This window comes from Chrysochloris asiatica, unplaced genomic scaffold (assembly GCF_000296735.1).
Source record: "Chrysochloris asiatica unplaced genomic scaffold, ChrAsi1.0 scaffold00033, whole genome shotgun sequence".
Classification (NCBI taxonomy): Eukaryota; Metazoa; Chordata; class Mammalia; order Afrosoricida; family Chrysochloridae; genus Chrysochloris; species Chrysochloris asiatica.
This window is the reverse complement of record NW_006408551.1, coordinates 22,952,216-22,967,212: the sequence shown is the minus strand read 5'-3', so window position 1 is coordinate 22,967,212 and position 14,997 is coordinate 22,952,216. Positions and strand designations below refer to the sequence as shown.

The window sequence follows — 14,997 nt, the reverse complement described above, 5'->3', positions numbered from 1 at the left end:
CGTGCATGGAGCAAAGCATTCAGGATCTTAATTTGCTGCTGGGCACAACTCAAAATGGGAATGAACAGCTTCAGAGGTTAATAATCAGAACATGGAATGTACAAAATATGAATCTAGGAAAATTGGAAATCGTCAAAAATGAAATGGAACACATAAAGATCAATAAATATCCTAGGCATTAGTGACGTGAAATGGACAAGTATTGGCTGTTTTGAATCTAATAATTATATGGTTTACTATGCCAGGAATGACAAATTGAAAAGGAATATCATCATATGCATAGTAAAAAAGAACATTTTAAGATCTTTCTTGGAATACAGTACTGTCTGTGATAGAATATTACTCATATGCCTATAAGGAAGACTAGGGTCATCTGTAGCTCTGTAGTATAAGCACTGAACTTCTAACAGCAAGGTTGATGGTTCAAATCCACCAACTGCTCTCAAAAACCCTATAAAGGGTCTCTATGAATCGGAACTGATTCAGTGGTACTAAGCAATACGAACAACACAAGAAAGAGCAATTATTTTATATATTTTATAGACTAAATATAATACAATTATCTTCAAAGCAATGCAACCATTAAAGTTAATGATGAAGATATTGAAGAATTCTACCACTTTCTCCCATAAGAAATTGATCCAACATGCAATCAAGATGCACTGATAATTACTGGTGATTTGAATGAGAAATATGTTAACAAACAGGAGGGATCAGTAGTTGGAAAAATATGGCCTTAGTGGTAGAAATGATGTTGGAGATTGAATGATAGAATTTTGCAAGATCAATGACTTCTTCATTGCAAATATGTGTTTTCAATAACATAAATGTTGAGTATACACATGGATTTCACCAAATGGTTGATACACAAGATTCAAATCGACTATATTTGTGGGAAGAGATAACAAAGAAGCTCAATATCACCAGCCAAAGCAAGGCCAAGGGCTGACAGTGGAACAAACTATCAATTGCTCATATGCAAGTTCAGACTGAAGCTGAAGAAAATTTAAACAAGTCAGCAAGAGCCAAAATATCACCTTGAGTATGTTGTTATTGTTGCTGATAAGTGCCATTGAGTCAGATCTGTCTCTGAGTGACCCTGTATAGGGTTTCCAAAGAGCAACTGGTGGGTTTGAACCACTGAAATAGCAAGGCGGAATTTAGAGACCACCTCAAGAACAGATTTGATGCATTAAACACTAATGAATGAAGACCAGAGGAATTGTGGTATGACATTAAGAACATCACACATGAATAATGCCAAAGGTCATGGGAAAGACAGTAAAGGAAAACTTCCAAAGTGAATGTCAGAAGAAACCCTGAAACTTGTGCTTACATGTAGAGTACCCAAGGTGAATAGACAAAATGAGGATGTAAAAGAGCTGAATAGAAGAATTTCAGAGGACATTTCAAAGATACAAAGTAAAGTACAAAGTGAAATTTGCAAAGACCTGGAATTAGAAAACCAAAATACGTTCAGCATTTCTCAAGCTGAAAATATTGAAGACAACATTCAAAGTTTAACTTGCAATATTGAAAGATGCCATGCAGAAACTACTCTATGATACAGAAAGCACCAACCGAAGATGGAAGGAATACACAGTCACTATGCCAGAAAGACCTGGTCGATGTGCAACCATTTCAGAATGTTGCATATGACCAAGAATTGATGATACTGGTGGAAGAAGTCCAAGCTTCACTGAAGGCATTTAGTGAAAAACAAGGCTCTAGAAATTGACAAAATACAAATTGAAGTGTTTCAACAAGCTGATGTAGTGCTGGAAGCACTCACTAGTATATGCCAAGAAATTTGGAAGACAACTACCTAGTCACCAGACTGGAAGATACTCATATTACAAAGAAACGTGACTCAACAGAATGTGGATGTATAGAACAATATCACTAATTTAACACAAAAGTAATATTTTGCTGAAGATAATTCAAAAACAGTTGCAGCAGTATATCAACAGGGAGTTGTTACAAAATCAAACTGGATTTAGAAGAGGACCTGGAATGAGGGATTTCATTGGTGACATCAGATGGATTTTGACTGAAACAGAGAATACCAGAAAGAGTCTGCTTGTATTTTATTAACTATGCAAAGGTATTTGACTATGTGGTTCTTAACAAACTATGGATAACATTGCAAAGAATGGGAATTCCAGGATACTTTATTGTGCTCATGTGAAACTTGTATATAGAACAAGAAGCAATTGCTCAAATAGAATAAGGGGATACTGTGTGGTTTAAAAATCAGTAAATGTGTCCATCAAAGTTGTATCCTTTCACCATACTTATTCAGTCTGTATGCTGAGCAAATAATTCAAGAAGCCAGACTATATGAAGAAAAATGTGGCATCAGGGTTGGAAGAAGAATCATTAACAACCTTGCTTGCTGAAAGTGAAGAGGATTTGAAACACTTGCTGATGAAGACCGAGGAATACAGCCTTCAGTGTGGATTACATGTCAATGTAAAAGAAACAAAACTCTTCACAACTGGGTCAATAAAAGACAACATGATAGACAAAATATTAAAATTAGCAAGAAGTTCATTTCACTTGGATCCACAATCAATGCTCATCAAAGTAGCAGTCTATAAATAAAACAAAATACTATATTGGATAAATCTGCTACAAAAGACTAAAAAAGTCATTTGAAAAATTTATTGTGAATTGACTGAAGGTTAACAGACAAGATCATCAGCTTTATATTCAACAAATAATACACTTTATATCATCTCAATGGTTACAATCCTGTTCCTGCAACAACAGTTATTCTACTTCTTCCCCGTGGCTTCCCTTTTACTTATGTTTCACAAATGAACAAAGGAAAAATATTTGATATACACATACAAAACAAAAAATACATATTGATTTAAATGTCCTAATGGCATATTCTGCAAGACAGCCTCTTGCCCACTTACTCAGTCCATGGACCTAGAGCCTGCAGCCACTCCATCGCTCCATGCCATTGCCTCTGCCACATAAAAGACATCTTTAAAGTGTTAAAAAGCAAAGATGTCACTCACTTTGAGGACTAGGGTGTGTCTGACCCAAGCCATGGTGTTTTCATTCATCTCATATGCACGTGAAAATTGGATAATGAATAAGAAAGACAAGAGAAGAATTCATATATTTGAATTATGGTGTTGGCAAAGAACGTCGAATATACTATGGACTGCCGGAAGAATGAACAAATCTGTGTTGGAAGAAGAACAGCCAAAATGCTCGTTAGAAGTGAGGATGGTGAAACTTTGTCTCACATACTTAGGACATATTATCAGGAGGATGTAGAGAAGGACATCATGCTTAGAAAAGTAGAGAGTCAGTGAGACACAGAGATACCCTCAGTGAGATGGACTGAGACAATGGCTACAACAATGAGTTTAAATATAACAATGATAATGAGGATGAGTCTGGACCAGGCAGAGTTTAGTTCTGTTGCTATGAGTTAGAACCAGCTAAATGGCATCTAACAACAATAACAATTCCAAGAGTCTCTTAAAAGCTCTGCTCAGCTCCTAAGCCAATTCTTTGCCTGTATTGAGAAAAATTCCAAAATGCCAGGCTCAAACCCCTAGGATTACTTCTTTTCTTCAAGTTTTGTTGTTAAGTGCTGTCAAGTTGGTTTTGACTCATAGCAACCCTGTATAGTATAATCTGATGCTTTAAGTCTTTGCAGAGCCAGAAAGCTTCATCGTTCTCCCATGGAGTGGCTGGTGAGTTCAAACCACCAACCTTGTAGTTTGCAGTCCAGGGTTTATAATATGGAGCCACCTTAGTGCTGTAATTTTTCACATCCTTGTTAACACTTTTATCCCTTCACAAACATAAAATTAAAATATCTTGTTATTTTTACCTAGTTGATCTCACAAGATAGAAGAGAGGGCTTCCCAGCTCAAGCAGTGAGAAAACTGAGTAGCTTCAGGTAGGAGGCTTACTTGTGGAGTGGGTTGCCTCCAAGCACTGAATTTGGGGAACTAGTTTTGCTGAAGCAAGGGAGCTAGAGCTGAGTGCCTTTGGGCATTTATTGGCAATTCTAAAAGAAGTTAAAAATATGTGTCTGAGCAGGGCAGAGGCTAAAGGGTCATGGTAATGAGACGTTAAGGCTAAGAAAGGGGCTCCTGACTGGAATAACTGTATCCTGAGCATTTCTGATCCTGAATTATAACTTGTTCCCTAATAATTCCCTAATAAAATACATAATTGTGAGCATGGTTTGTGAGTTCTGTGTGACCACTGCAGAGAAGTTAAGAGTGTCTTTGAGGAATGGTTGGTGTCAGAATTGGTAAGAAAAGTTGGAAGATGGAAGCATGTCTGACCATCGCCCCTAGGCTTGGCCTTGCACTAACTCTCCTGCTTTGTGAAGTCAGGGAAAGGATGGCAGATAGCGCCTCTATGCCCTTCTTACATAAGCATATTCCAGTACTCTTTTTCTTTTCTTTATTCAGTTTTGGTAAGTTATACTTTTCTAGGAAATTGTTCCCTTTAACTCTAAATTAATTGGCATAAAATAATTCCTGGCATTTTCTTATCTAAAAAACAAATAAACAAACAACAAAAAACCAGCCCTTCAGTAATAAGCACAGGGAGGACGTGGGATAGGTGATGTTATACTGAAGGGTTTACAAAACCTTCTGCAATTCCAATTATATGTAATTTATTCGTCTTGAGAGTGTCCCTCATAACTCTTAATCTTTTTTGATTATTCAGATTTTTTTCTCATACCTGATTGTTTCTCCGATGAGTATCAAGATAATTGTCCACTATTTCACTTACGCTTTCTTCCATGAATCAATTCTACTTCTCTGTCCTTTCATTATCTATTTTTGATATTTTATTGTGAATCTTCTGGATTTCCAGTTATTATTTTTGTATGGCTTCAACTTGTCTGCTTATTTTGTCCTCTATTATTTCCTGAATTCCTCTAGGGTGTTGTATATTTTTTCCCTAGTCTCTTTGAGAATCCTATATGTAAGTTTTTGGAATTCCTTATTAGTTAGTTCTATTACCATTTCTTCCTACAGAAGGTTTTCTATCTCTTTATTTTGCTCAGTTTTTACAGCCATCTTATCCTGTTTCTTTCTAGGATTAGTTATTGTCTGTTGCTTCTGAGGCATTATGGTGAGTGCAGGTGGGAGATTGGGTTGTTTTCCTGATATTGGGTGACAAGCATTGGGTGTTGAGAGTCCATTCACAGCTACTGTGAGATCGTGAGATCCTTCCAGGTTGGTACCTTCTACGGAAGCCAGGTCTTGATGTCTCTCTAGCCTGTTAAAGAATGCTTTCCAGATGGATGGGCTAAATCCCATGTATGTGCATGAATTTGTATCTCAGTAGATGGGAGGGGGCCAAAGTGTCTGAGTGCACATGCAGTCAGTCAGCCAGCCAGAACTTGCTGAATAAGGGATGTGTGATGAAGGCATTAGGAACTCCTGCTCATAGTTCAGTAGAGGTGCAGAGGGTGCCTATCGATGTGATAGGCATTGCTTATAAGGAGATGTGCCTCACAGGTCAGTGACTGGGAATGGGTGCAGGAAACACACTTGACAATCACTGGGTAATGGGCACTGCAAGTACACTTTGCCAGTGGCCAGGTAGTCGGAGTGACTGTGTATGGGTCACTAGGCTCTGTATGGATGGCATAGGAGTTTGCATCACTGGTTGTCAGGGCAGGAGGGAAGCGGAAAAGGAAGCTTGCACTACCAGCCACTGGAGAGATGGTACAGGAGCATGCATCATCGGTCATGGGGAGAGCAGGACAACAGGGGAAGGTGGGTAAGATGGGGATATACCTTCATTCACTGGCTGGTGATGCAGGAGAACACACTGCCAGTTGGGTAAGATGGGGATATACCTTCATTCACTGGCTGGTGATGCAGGAGAACACACTGCCGGTTGGAAGGGCAAGCAAAAGTGTGCACTACTATTCCACACAGTGGTGGCAGGGGAAGGTGGTCACTGTATTCCATGAGGGCATGTGCTGCCAGCCATTAGAGGAGCAGTGCCACACAAGCAGGAGTGTGTGCCCCCGTCACTGGACCAATGGGAATGGGGGCATGCAACATGTGATCCTCCAGAGTACACACTGCTGGCTACTAGGAAAGGGGGTGGTAGAAGGAGTGAAGCGGCCTTCCTATACTCCTCACCCCAGGAACATTGCTTGCTTTGTCTCAAGATGGTCATGTCGTGCTGGACCTGTTGGCTGAGCACCTATGATCTGTATGTCTCCTTGCTCACTGTTTTCATTCAGTTTCTTCTTCCATTAAATTTAAATCTAAATTTATTTATTTTTTGCTGCTTAGTGTTCCGAGGTTGTCACTTGGCTTCTTCTGTCTTTGCTGTAGGGAATGGTATGGTACGCCTGAGTAAGCCTCCATCTTGAATTGTACTTGAACATTCATTTTTAAAGTCTCATGGCAAATGTTTCTTTCTCCATGAAGCTTTCCCCCTGTCCATTCTCTCTTGGTGTTCATAATATATATTGTCTATACCTCTCTAAAGAACTTGGCATACTGCCTTGTTTAACACTTATTTTTGTTATCTTCTCTGCTAAATTATAATCACAAAGTCAAAGACTAATGGGGTCATCCACATTTGGATGTCTGTTGTTGTTGTTAAGTGCCATGGAGTTAGTTTCTGAGAAGAAGCTGGTGGGTTTGAACAACTGGCCTTGCAGTTAGCAGTCTAGTGCTTATTCTACAGTGTCATACCAGAACTGTCTGTTAGGCATATCCAAAACTGGACTCTTTGTTTCCATACACAGCCTTTCAAACCTACTTCTCCTCTGGCTTTCCCCATTTAGTAAAGGTGTCTTCATTCACCTAGCTGTGCTGGTCATCATCCTTGAAATCATCCTCAACTTCTCTTTTTTGTTCATTCCTCATAACCAGTCCACAAGTGAACTTTAACACTGGTCTGAATCACCATCACTACTTACAAAACTTAAAACTAACAAACAAAATCCCTCATGGCTTTGTGTGAGATCCCAATTAATTGGTCTAATAATGAGTTTAGTGCTTTTGCTCTATCTCTTGATTCACTTTATAGTGCTTGGAGTCTTAAACAATTCTAAGAAGCCATTTAAAGCACAGCAATTTGTCTCAATTTACCTGAAGCAAGAGAGAAAGAAAAAGAGACAGAAATAAAAGGAAACACCCTCCATAAATAACTGTCACTTTTGCCATGAGACCTGAAGACCTGGATGGTGCCCAACTATCACTATTGAATACTTTGATCAAGGATTCAATAATAACGTAATTTCAAATTGTCATGGATTCTAGAATTTCTGGAGTCACGAAGGCTACATGAACTCTTGAAACTATTGTCCTGAGATAATCTTTAAACCTTAAGCCAAAATATCTCCTGAAGTCATTTTTTTTTAATCATTTAAAGTTTTAATTGTGAATTATGGTAGAACATTAGCTTTACATTCATCATATCATATATCATTTCGTTGCTGAGATTACAAACACTCTTGTTGTTGTTGTTACGTGCTGTGGAGTCGGTTCTGACTCATAGCGACCCTGTACAGGGTTTCCGAGGCTGTAAATCTTTATGGGAGCAGAACGCCTCATCTTTCTCCCGCGGAACAGCTGGTAGTTTCGAACTGCTGACCTTGCGGTTTGCAGCCCGATTTGTAACCACTACGCTACCAGAGCTCCTTTATAAACCCTCTATGCATCATCAAACAACCAAAGGGTATACCCTGCAAACCTGCCCTTCGGTTGTCAGCACACAGCCCCTCTCCCTCTCAGGGTCTAGAGTTCCCAGCTGCTACATCTCTCTATGCCATCATCTCTGCCTCCACCTCTGACGTCATTATTTCTCTGGGTCTGGTCCCGCACTCCGTTCTTCTCCCTTGATGGTTCCAGGGACTTCCACTCCTGGACTGCAAAATCAACCACTCCCCTCTTTTTGCTACAAAATATTTACCTTTACATTTCCAACCCTCACAGTCAGTCCTGATAGTAATTATTCACTATTGTGCCACATGAGTGCCATCCCTATCTCCTTTCATCAGCCCTGCCCAGACAGATTGGATACTACTCAGTGGAGAGTCTACCTTCCTCCACGCCCTCTGGATCTTGGTTTCCTCTTGAAAGTTTGTAAGCCAGTCACTTCTTGCCTTTGTAGTCCCCTCCACCCTCATTTTGGGTAGCCAATGTCTAAGTTGCCCATCCCTGTCTACCCTGTTTATCGAGGGGGTAGGAATGATCCTTGCTGTAAAGATTTGTTCCCTCTTTTGAGCTACTGCATCCATAGGTGTAGGTCAAATTAATCAAATTGTATCAGATTATTCTCCACCACCACCCCCGCCACTTTTTTCTTCTTCTAGTTGACTTCTGATCATCCAGTCATGTGGGTGTTCTTGTGCATATCCCCTCACTTCTTATCAGCTGGACATTTCACTCTCCACGCTAGTTCTCTGTGGCTATGTCACTGACTCTGGGCCCAGGAGTCCCCAGGTCTTGCCATACTGCTGGCCAACCAGGTCTCCACCTGGATTCACAGGAGTCTATTGAACGTTGTCGGCCTTAGCTCACAGCTTCATTGTTGTTTTTCCCTCACTTCCCTTTATTGGTGACCAACATGGTCACCAGTTAGACCACATACCTGCTTATGTATTCCCTTTGAGTCTTAGTCTCAGAAGGGGGTTTGCCCTGAGGGGACCCGACCACTTGCCTTGATGTCTCCTGAACGCTTCTTAAAACTATACAATAGTTTAGCTTAAGTAGCAAACATTCTGCCTTGAACATTATGCTCTTTTAAGAACTATCTATAGAGGATCAAAACGAGAACAGTAATGAAAAGTTAGATAGGAACCTTAGGGGGCCAGTGAGTGAATGTTAATGGGTACGGAACAACTCAGAGAAGGAGGATGAGAATGGTTACACACTTGTTGTGGGTGGTGTTGTTAGGTGCCGTCAAGTGGAATAGCGACCCTATGCACAACAGAGAGCAACACTGCCAGGTCATCACTGAACAGTACATATAGAAACAGTTAAATTGGTGGATGTTTTGCTGAGTATTTCTCTACAGCAATGAAACTAATAAAATAAAATAAACTGTTTTAATTTTTAAAACATTCCAATTCCTAGGCCTCACTCAAGATTAAATCTCTGAAGGATGGACAGAGGCATAAGAATATACATACAAATAAAAATATTCTTTAAACATTTCCCAGGTGATACTAATGTGCAATCCACAGTTGAGAATGACTGTTCTTTGCATCCATTACTGTGAGTCGCAAAAAGATAATGAAGTGATAGGAACAGTAGCAAGGAAAAGCTGAACTGAAGTGCCACATTAGCAGCAGCAATGGGCTCAAGCATGACAACAGTTGTGAGGATGATACAGGTCCCGGCAATGTTTTGTTCTGTTGTGCATAGGGTAAATATGAATCGGAACTGACTCAATGGCACCTAACAACAACAACAATATAACTTCTAAACTTGTACATTACTAAAAAAGATAATTGCAAATAAATTTGACTTTTGACTAATAATTCCTTTAAAATATATTTTGTTGTTGTTAAGTGCCATCAAATTGATTCTGACCCATAGCGACCCTATATAAGTTTTCCTAGGAACTACTGGTGAGCTTGAACTGCCGACCTTGTGGATCAAACTAACTTTGCAATCCAGTGCATTTACTCACAGTGCCACATCAGGACTCCTAAAATATATTTAAGTCCTAATTAATTTCTTAAATTATATTTTGAGTCATGTCCTTATTATTTAAAGCAGTTATTTATCCAGTTGTGCAGTGTAATACTCAAGTCAAGTCCTTATTCACAGAGAAATGATCAGCCCTTTGGACTAACCAGAGCAACATTTCCACTTCGGTTCAGCTTTTCCTTGCTACAATGCCACATCAGGATCCATATATGTGTGTATGTGTGCATGTTTGCCTTGTCATGAGTTAGGTGAAGGTTTACAAAGCAAATCAGTTTTCCATTCAATAATTCATACACATTTTGTTTCATATTATTGATTGTAATCCACACAATTTACATCACATCCCTCTTCTTCTCTCTGCTTCTATTTCACATCCATCCCATTGTTACCTAACTCTTCCTTCTGAACTTTGTCTTTGGGCAAATGCTGCCCTTTTAATCTCAAATGATTGGTAGAAGGAGTACTTCCCTGCTATTATTGCTCACTGTAGAGACCTCTCTTTGGTTGGCTAAAAACACAGGGGTGAGTTTAGTAACAAAACTGAAGGATGACTGAGGGCCTTTGTCTCCGGCAAGAACTTAGACATTTTATAACATTCTTTCCCTGTCTTTTCATGTAGTTAATGCAGCAAACTCAAGGTAAGGGAAAAAGACGTAGTTCTATTTCTCTAAGAAGTGATTTCTTAAATGGTTCTTGTAGTGGGTGATAAAGAATAGAAAACTGAAGTTGGTTAGAATCCATGACACTGTAGAAAATCTAGACATTCTACAAAGGGAATGGGTAAGGAACACAGGGCCTTTAATGAGGAGCTAAGGTAAATCAACGGGAGTGTGATGGCTCTGTCCAATAAACTCTGGACTATGAACCACAAGGTCGACAGTTTGAGCCCATCAGCTGCTGTGTGTGAGAAAGATGAGGCTTTCTGTTCCTGCAAAGATGCACAGCCTTGGAAACCCATACAGGGTCACTATGAGTCAGAACCAACTTGAAGAAACTTACCAACAATGTAAATCAGAGAAATCATTTAGGCAGCTAAACATTCTGCTTATACTTAACTCTGGCCTAGTATTTTGGTTTCATCGAATTTTTCCATTAGCAACTGCCTACAAGAATATCTAAATTGAGCACTTACTGACCAAAAGTACAAAGATGACAGCTAAAGAGCAAATTCTTGTTTCATCAATGTTACAGCGTAATCATAATTCAAAATAAATATAAAATGGTTTGGCTAAGGAAACTTTGAATGAATTAGCTGGGACGTTGTTCATCATTTTCTGTAATATAAATATTTATTTCTCCAGTTCTGTTCTCTCCTAAGCACATTGCTTTATAAAATAAAATGGTATTTTGTTCAGGCAATTCTTCAAAACAACTGTTGCCAGGGTCTGGGTACTGAAAAACAAACAACAACAAAAAAAAACTATTAAAAAAAATAATAACCCAGATCATTTAAAAAAAAAAAAAGAGAGAGAGAGAGAGAGAAATTCTTACTATTAAATCAAAGCATCGGGATTACTTCCAAGTGACTTAAAAATCTATGTTCTAATTATCCCAGTTTGCTTTTTCTGCCAGGTTCTTCAACATTACCAGGAAATTGTGAAACAGTCTTTTTGTAGTATATTCTAATTTATTAAATGATTAGATATTAAATATTGATTAGGTATTAGCAATTTACTCATGTTGCTGTTGTTAAGTGACATCAAATCAGCTCTGACTTATAGCAACCCAGTATAGGGTTTCCAAGGAGCAGCTCACTGACCTCATGGTTAGCAGGCTCATTACCCTACACTACCAGGACTTCATAATTTACTATTGTGTGTATATAACACAGTGGAGTATATGTACGCAATTTATCTCTGTCTGAATCACTATATTAAAATAATTAGCAATGTTCTGCCAACCATAACATCACCTCCTATAAGATGAACTACAATAAAATTTGTAAATCATTACTAGTCTGGACACTTTCCTTTGAAATTATTATTTTACTCCTGGAAAAACAAAATCAAGTTTCTAAACTCCTAAGATTTCTTTTAAAATTCCTGAGCCTTAGGCAAATTAGAAACATTTGTCTATGCATCATTGCTTCATAAAGCGCTTAAATATTTCATTCTATCCAAAATATTTCACTTTTACTGAGGTCCAAATTCTGTATTTCTATATTTTTATTCCTATATTGTCTGCTTATTTACTATCTTTACTTTTTAAAAACGGTAACTGAAATAGGGGACTTGTTTTTTGAGTGAGAGAGAAATAATACTTTAAATAATTCCTGATTTTTTAAATTTCTACTAATCCTGGTGTGGCGCTGTAGGGTCAGCACTGGACTGGGGAACCACAACGTTGGCAGTTCAAACCCACCAGCTGTTCCTTGGAAACACTACACAGGGTAGCTATGAGTTGGAACTGACTTGATGGCACTTAACAACAAGAAGAATGTATTGTTTAGGAAACAAAGCCATGAGTTTTACTAAAAAATCATTGGAAACTTGTTTTTGAAACTTAAAAAAAAAATTTTAATATAGAATTTTTTCTTTAGAATTGGCATCAATACAACTTTCCTCCATTATTAGAAAGTGTTCCTGTGCATCCAAGATTCATTACCTTTTGGACTCTTTTCCTACTTGATCTTCAAGCATAGCCCTATCCCTAGAAGTTAGGCAAAATGTCAGTAAGTTGAAAGAAGACACCTTTACTTTGACAGTTAAGCAGTAAAGTATAATAAGAAAGACTAAAGAGAAGAAAAACAAGAAATGCTTGCAGAACCAGGTTCACTATAAAGCTTAATATGTTTAGACTGAGGTCATACTTTTTAAAAGTTTTTTCTCTGCTGGAAACAGTTTTCCAAGCCTGCCTCTCTTTATTCTCCATCCCTTAAGTCCTAAATCCTAACGAGGTGTTTTCTTGTTTTGTTTTGTTTTTGCTTGTGAGAGAGACAAATCGTTTTCAGGGAAGGACTATTCTGTTAATTTCACGGAGGTTTTCTATTTTTCATAAGCCGTTCCCCAATGTCCCCAGACATGCAGAAAGTCACCTGTATCCCTTTACACCTTTTTGAGAATACATTTCATTAAAATCTGGAGCCCTCTGTTCTCAGAAAATAAAAACAAACAAACCGAACCTACACAGAACTTTGCATTTAATTCCAGGACGTCATTTGGCCTCAAGTTAAAACATGGGTCTAGGTCTAAAAGGGAGTCCAGGTGCGGCACTGTAGGGTAAGCACTGGACTACTAACCACAAGGTCAGTGGTTCAAACCTATAAGCGGTTCCTCAGAAACCCTACACAGGATCACTATGAGTTGAAACCAAAGGAATTCCCTAGTACCTTTCAAGGAGTCAGAGGATTGCTCAGCTTCCTAATGAAGGCCAGTCCATGTGAGTTCTTCACGCAATCAGTTCTAGGTCGGACCTTTCACCACTGGAGTAAGTGCGTCCGGGCTACCCACAGGCTTAATTAGAAGAAAAGTTAACTTTTGGCTCCATGCATTCCACCAAACCCTGCTGTGTAGGCGCCGGGACCTGCACTGGGCAGTAGCCTCAAAATCGAAAACAACGGCAGGACCCACGTTTTGTTGTTGTTGTTGTTATTTAAAAGTCTCTGGACACCACCGGGTCCCTGCACTTAAATCCAACCCGAAGAACGAAGCCTGGAGGCTCCTAATTGGGTACAACCTCAGATGTCTTGTTTCCTCCTAGATCACCTCAAGCCCACTCCACATGAGGTCAAACACTGGTGTTGCCCTCCAACCTAAGACCTCCACAGAATCCAGGCGGGAAAATGCCACCCCAGCCATCTGCATCCTCGGACCGGAGCCCCGGCGTGCGCACAGTGTTTTTACCTTGGGGTTGGTCAGAAGCTGGTGCTCGTCGCTGTGCAGCAGAGCTCTGGAGTTGGACTCGGAGTTGTTCACGTACACCTGGACGCAGGGGTACTGCGAGGTGCCCCTGCAGTCGGCGCCACAGGTGAAGGTACACTCGAACACCTCACCGATTTGCTGTACAGATAGCACCGTACAGTTCACTGCCGTGGCTTGCAGATCCTGCAACGCGGGACTGAGCCAGCAGAAGCCGAAGATGAAGAGCGACACGACACCGGAGATGATGAGAAATAAGCCGAGCCGGATGCTCTTGTCCTCGGCTTCCGTGTACTCGTAAGCCACCCGGAGCTTCGCCATCGCCCCCCACTCCAGGCGGCTGGCGCGCTCTCCCCCCCACGCCCCCTCCCGCCCCCGGCGCCGAGCCCGACTGCCTCGACTGCCTTGGGCGGGAGGAACCACCCGCCACCGAGTGACAGCAGGGGAGTGGGCGGAGAGGGGGAGCGCGCTAGAACAATGGGGTGGAGGCCGACTACACCCCCGGCGGCGGCTGTCGGGCCCCCAGCTTCACCCCCCAGCCGCCGCCTGGGCCCGGGAGGCACGCGGTGCAGCCGCCGCTTCAGCTCCTCCGCCACCCCGGGGTGCGAGGCGCGCACGGGCTGCTCCAGCCTCCAGCGCCCCCTGCCAGCCTCCGCCCCCACGTTCTCCGCGCCTTCCCTACCCCGCCTTCTCTCTCCAATGTCTCCTAGTCTCCATCACCTGCGGGGTGCTACTTGGCCGGCTCCTGGGCCGGCTGCCCAGAGGGCAGGAGCTGCTGGGCGAGCCCAGAGGCTCCCCTGCTCGAGAGGCGGGCTCTGCTCGCCCCACCCGGCACTACCGACCCCGGCCCTCCTGGCCTGCCCCGCCCAGGGGCGTCTCCTGTCCGCCCGCCGCAGGCAAGCACCGCGTGCAGCAACGACTTGCGCTTAAGACACTGGGTAAATCCTCTGGGAAGAGGTCCGTGATGAAAGCTTAGGATCCATATAGCTGAAACAGAATGAAAGTTAAAAAAAGAAAGAAAGAAAAAGGTGTGTGTGGAGGCGGGGAAGGAACGGGTGCAAGTGGAACGGCGGAAATCTTGAACTCCAAACGGGTATTGTTCAGCGACAGAGAGAGTGAGCCACCGGCCAACCAGAGGTGCGCTCTGGGTTGTTGCACCGGTGGCCGAGTGGAAGGACAAAGGCTGAGGCGTAAGCTAGTGAGCACCCCAGGTGGGCTCCTTCCACAGGTGTCCACGCTGTGAGGGGGCATCCAGCGGACAGATGTGACCCTGCGGTGGCCTTGCTGTCACCTCCCGTCCCAGCAGCGAGCTTAGTTCTGCCGCCATGTCCCAGGTACTTCCAACTACCTGGGGCTATACACGCGCCCTAAGGACCCAATCCGGCCAGCATGGTGGCCAGGTTGGAGTGAATCCGCCTGAATCAGGACGAATTTGACATGGAGGTAACCCGCGAGTGACA

At 41.6% G+C, this 14,997-nt stretch overlaps 1 protein-coding gene across 1 annotated transcript in view; it reads right to left on the bottom strand.

The window, feature by feature from the left end:
* Positions 1-14,197, bottom strand: part of KCNMB4 (potassium large conductance calcium-activated channel, subfamily M, beta member 4) — a 110,975-nt gene extending 96,778 nt beyond the window's left edge. The window contains exon 1 of the mRNA XM_006859552.1: positions 13,523-14,197. Coding sequence (XP_006859614.1) covers positions 13,523-13,858 — 336 coding nt within the window. The 5' untranslated portion in view covers positions 13,859-14,197. The remainder of the gene's footprint in view (positions 1-13,522) is intronic.
* Positions 14,198-14,997: the final 800 nt, after the last annotated feature.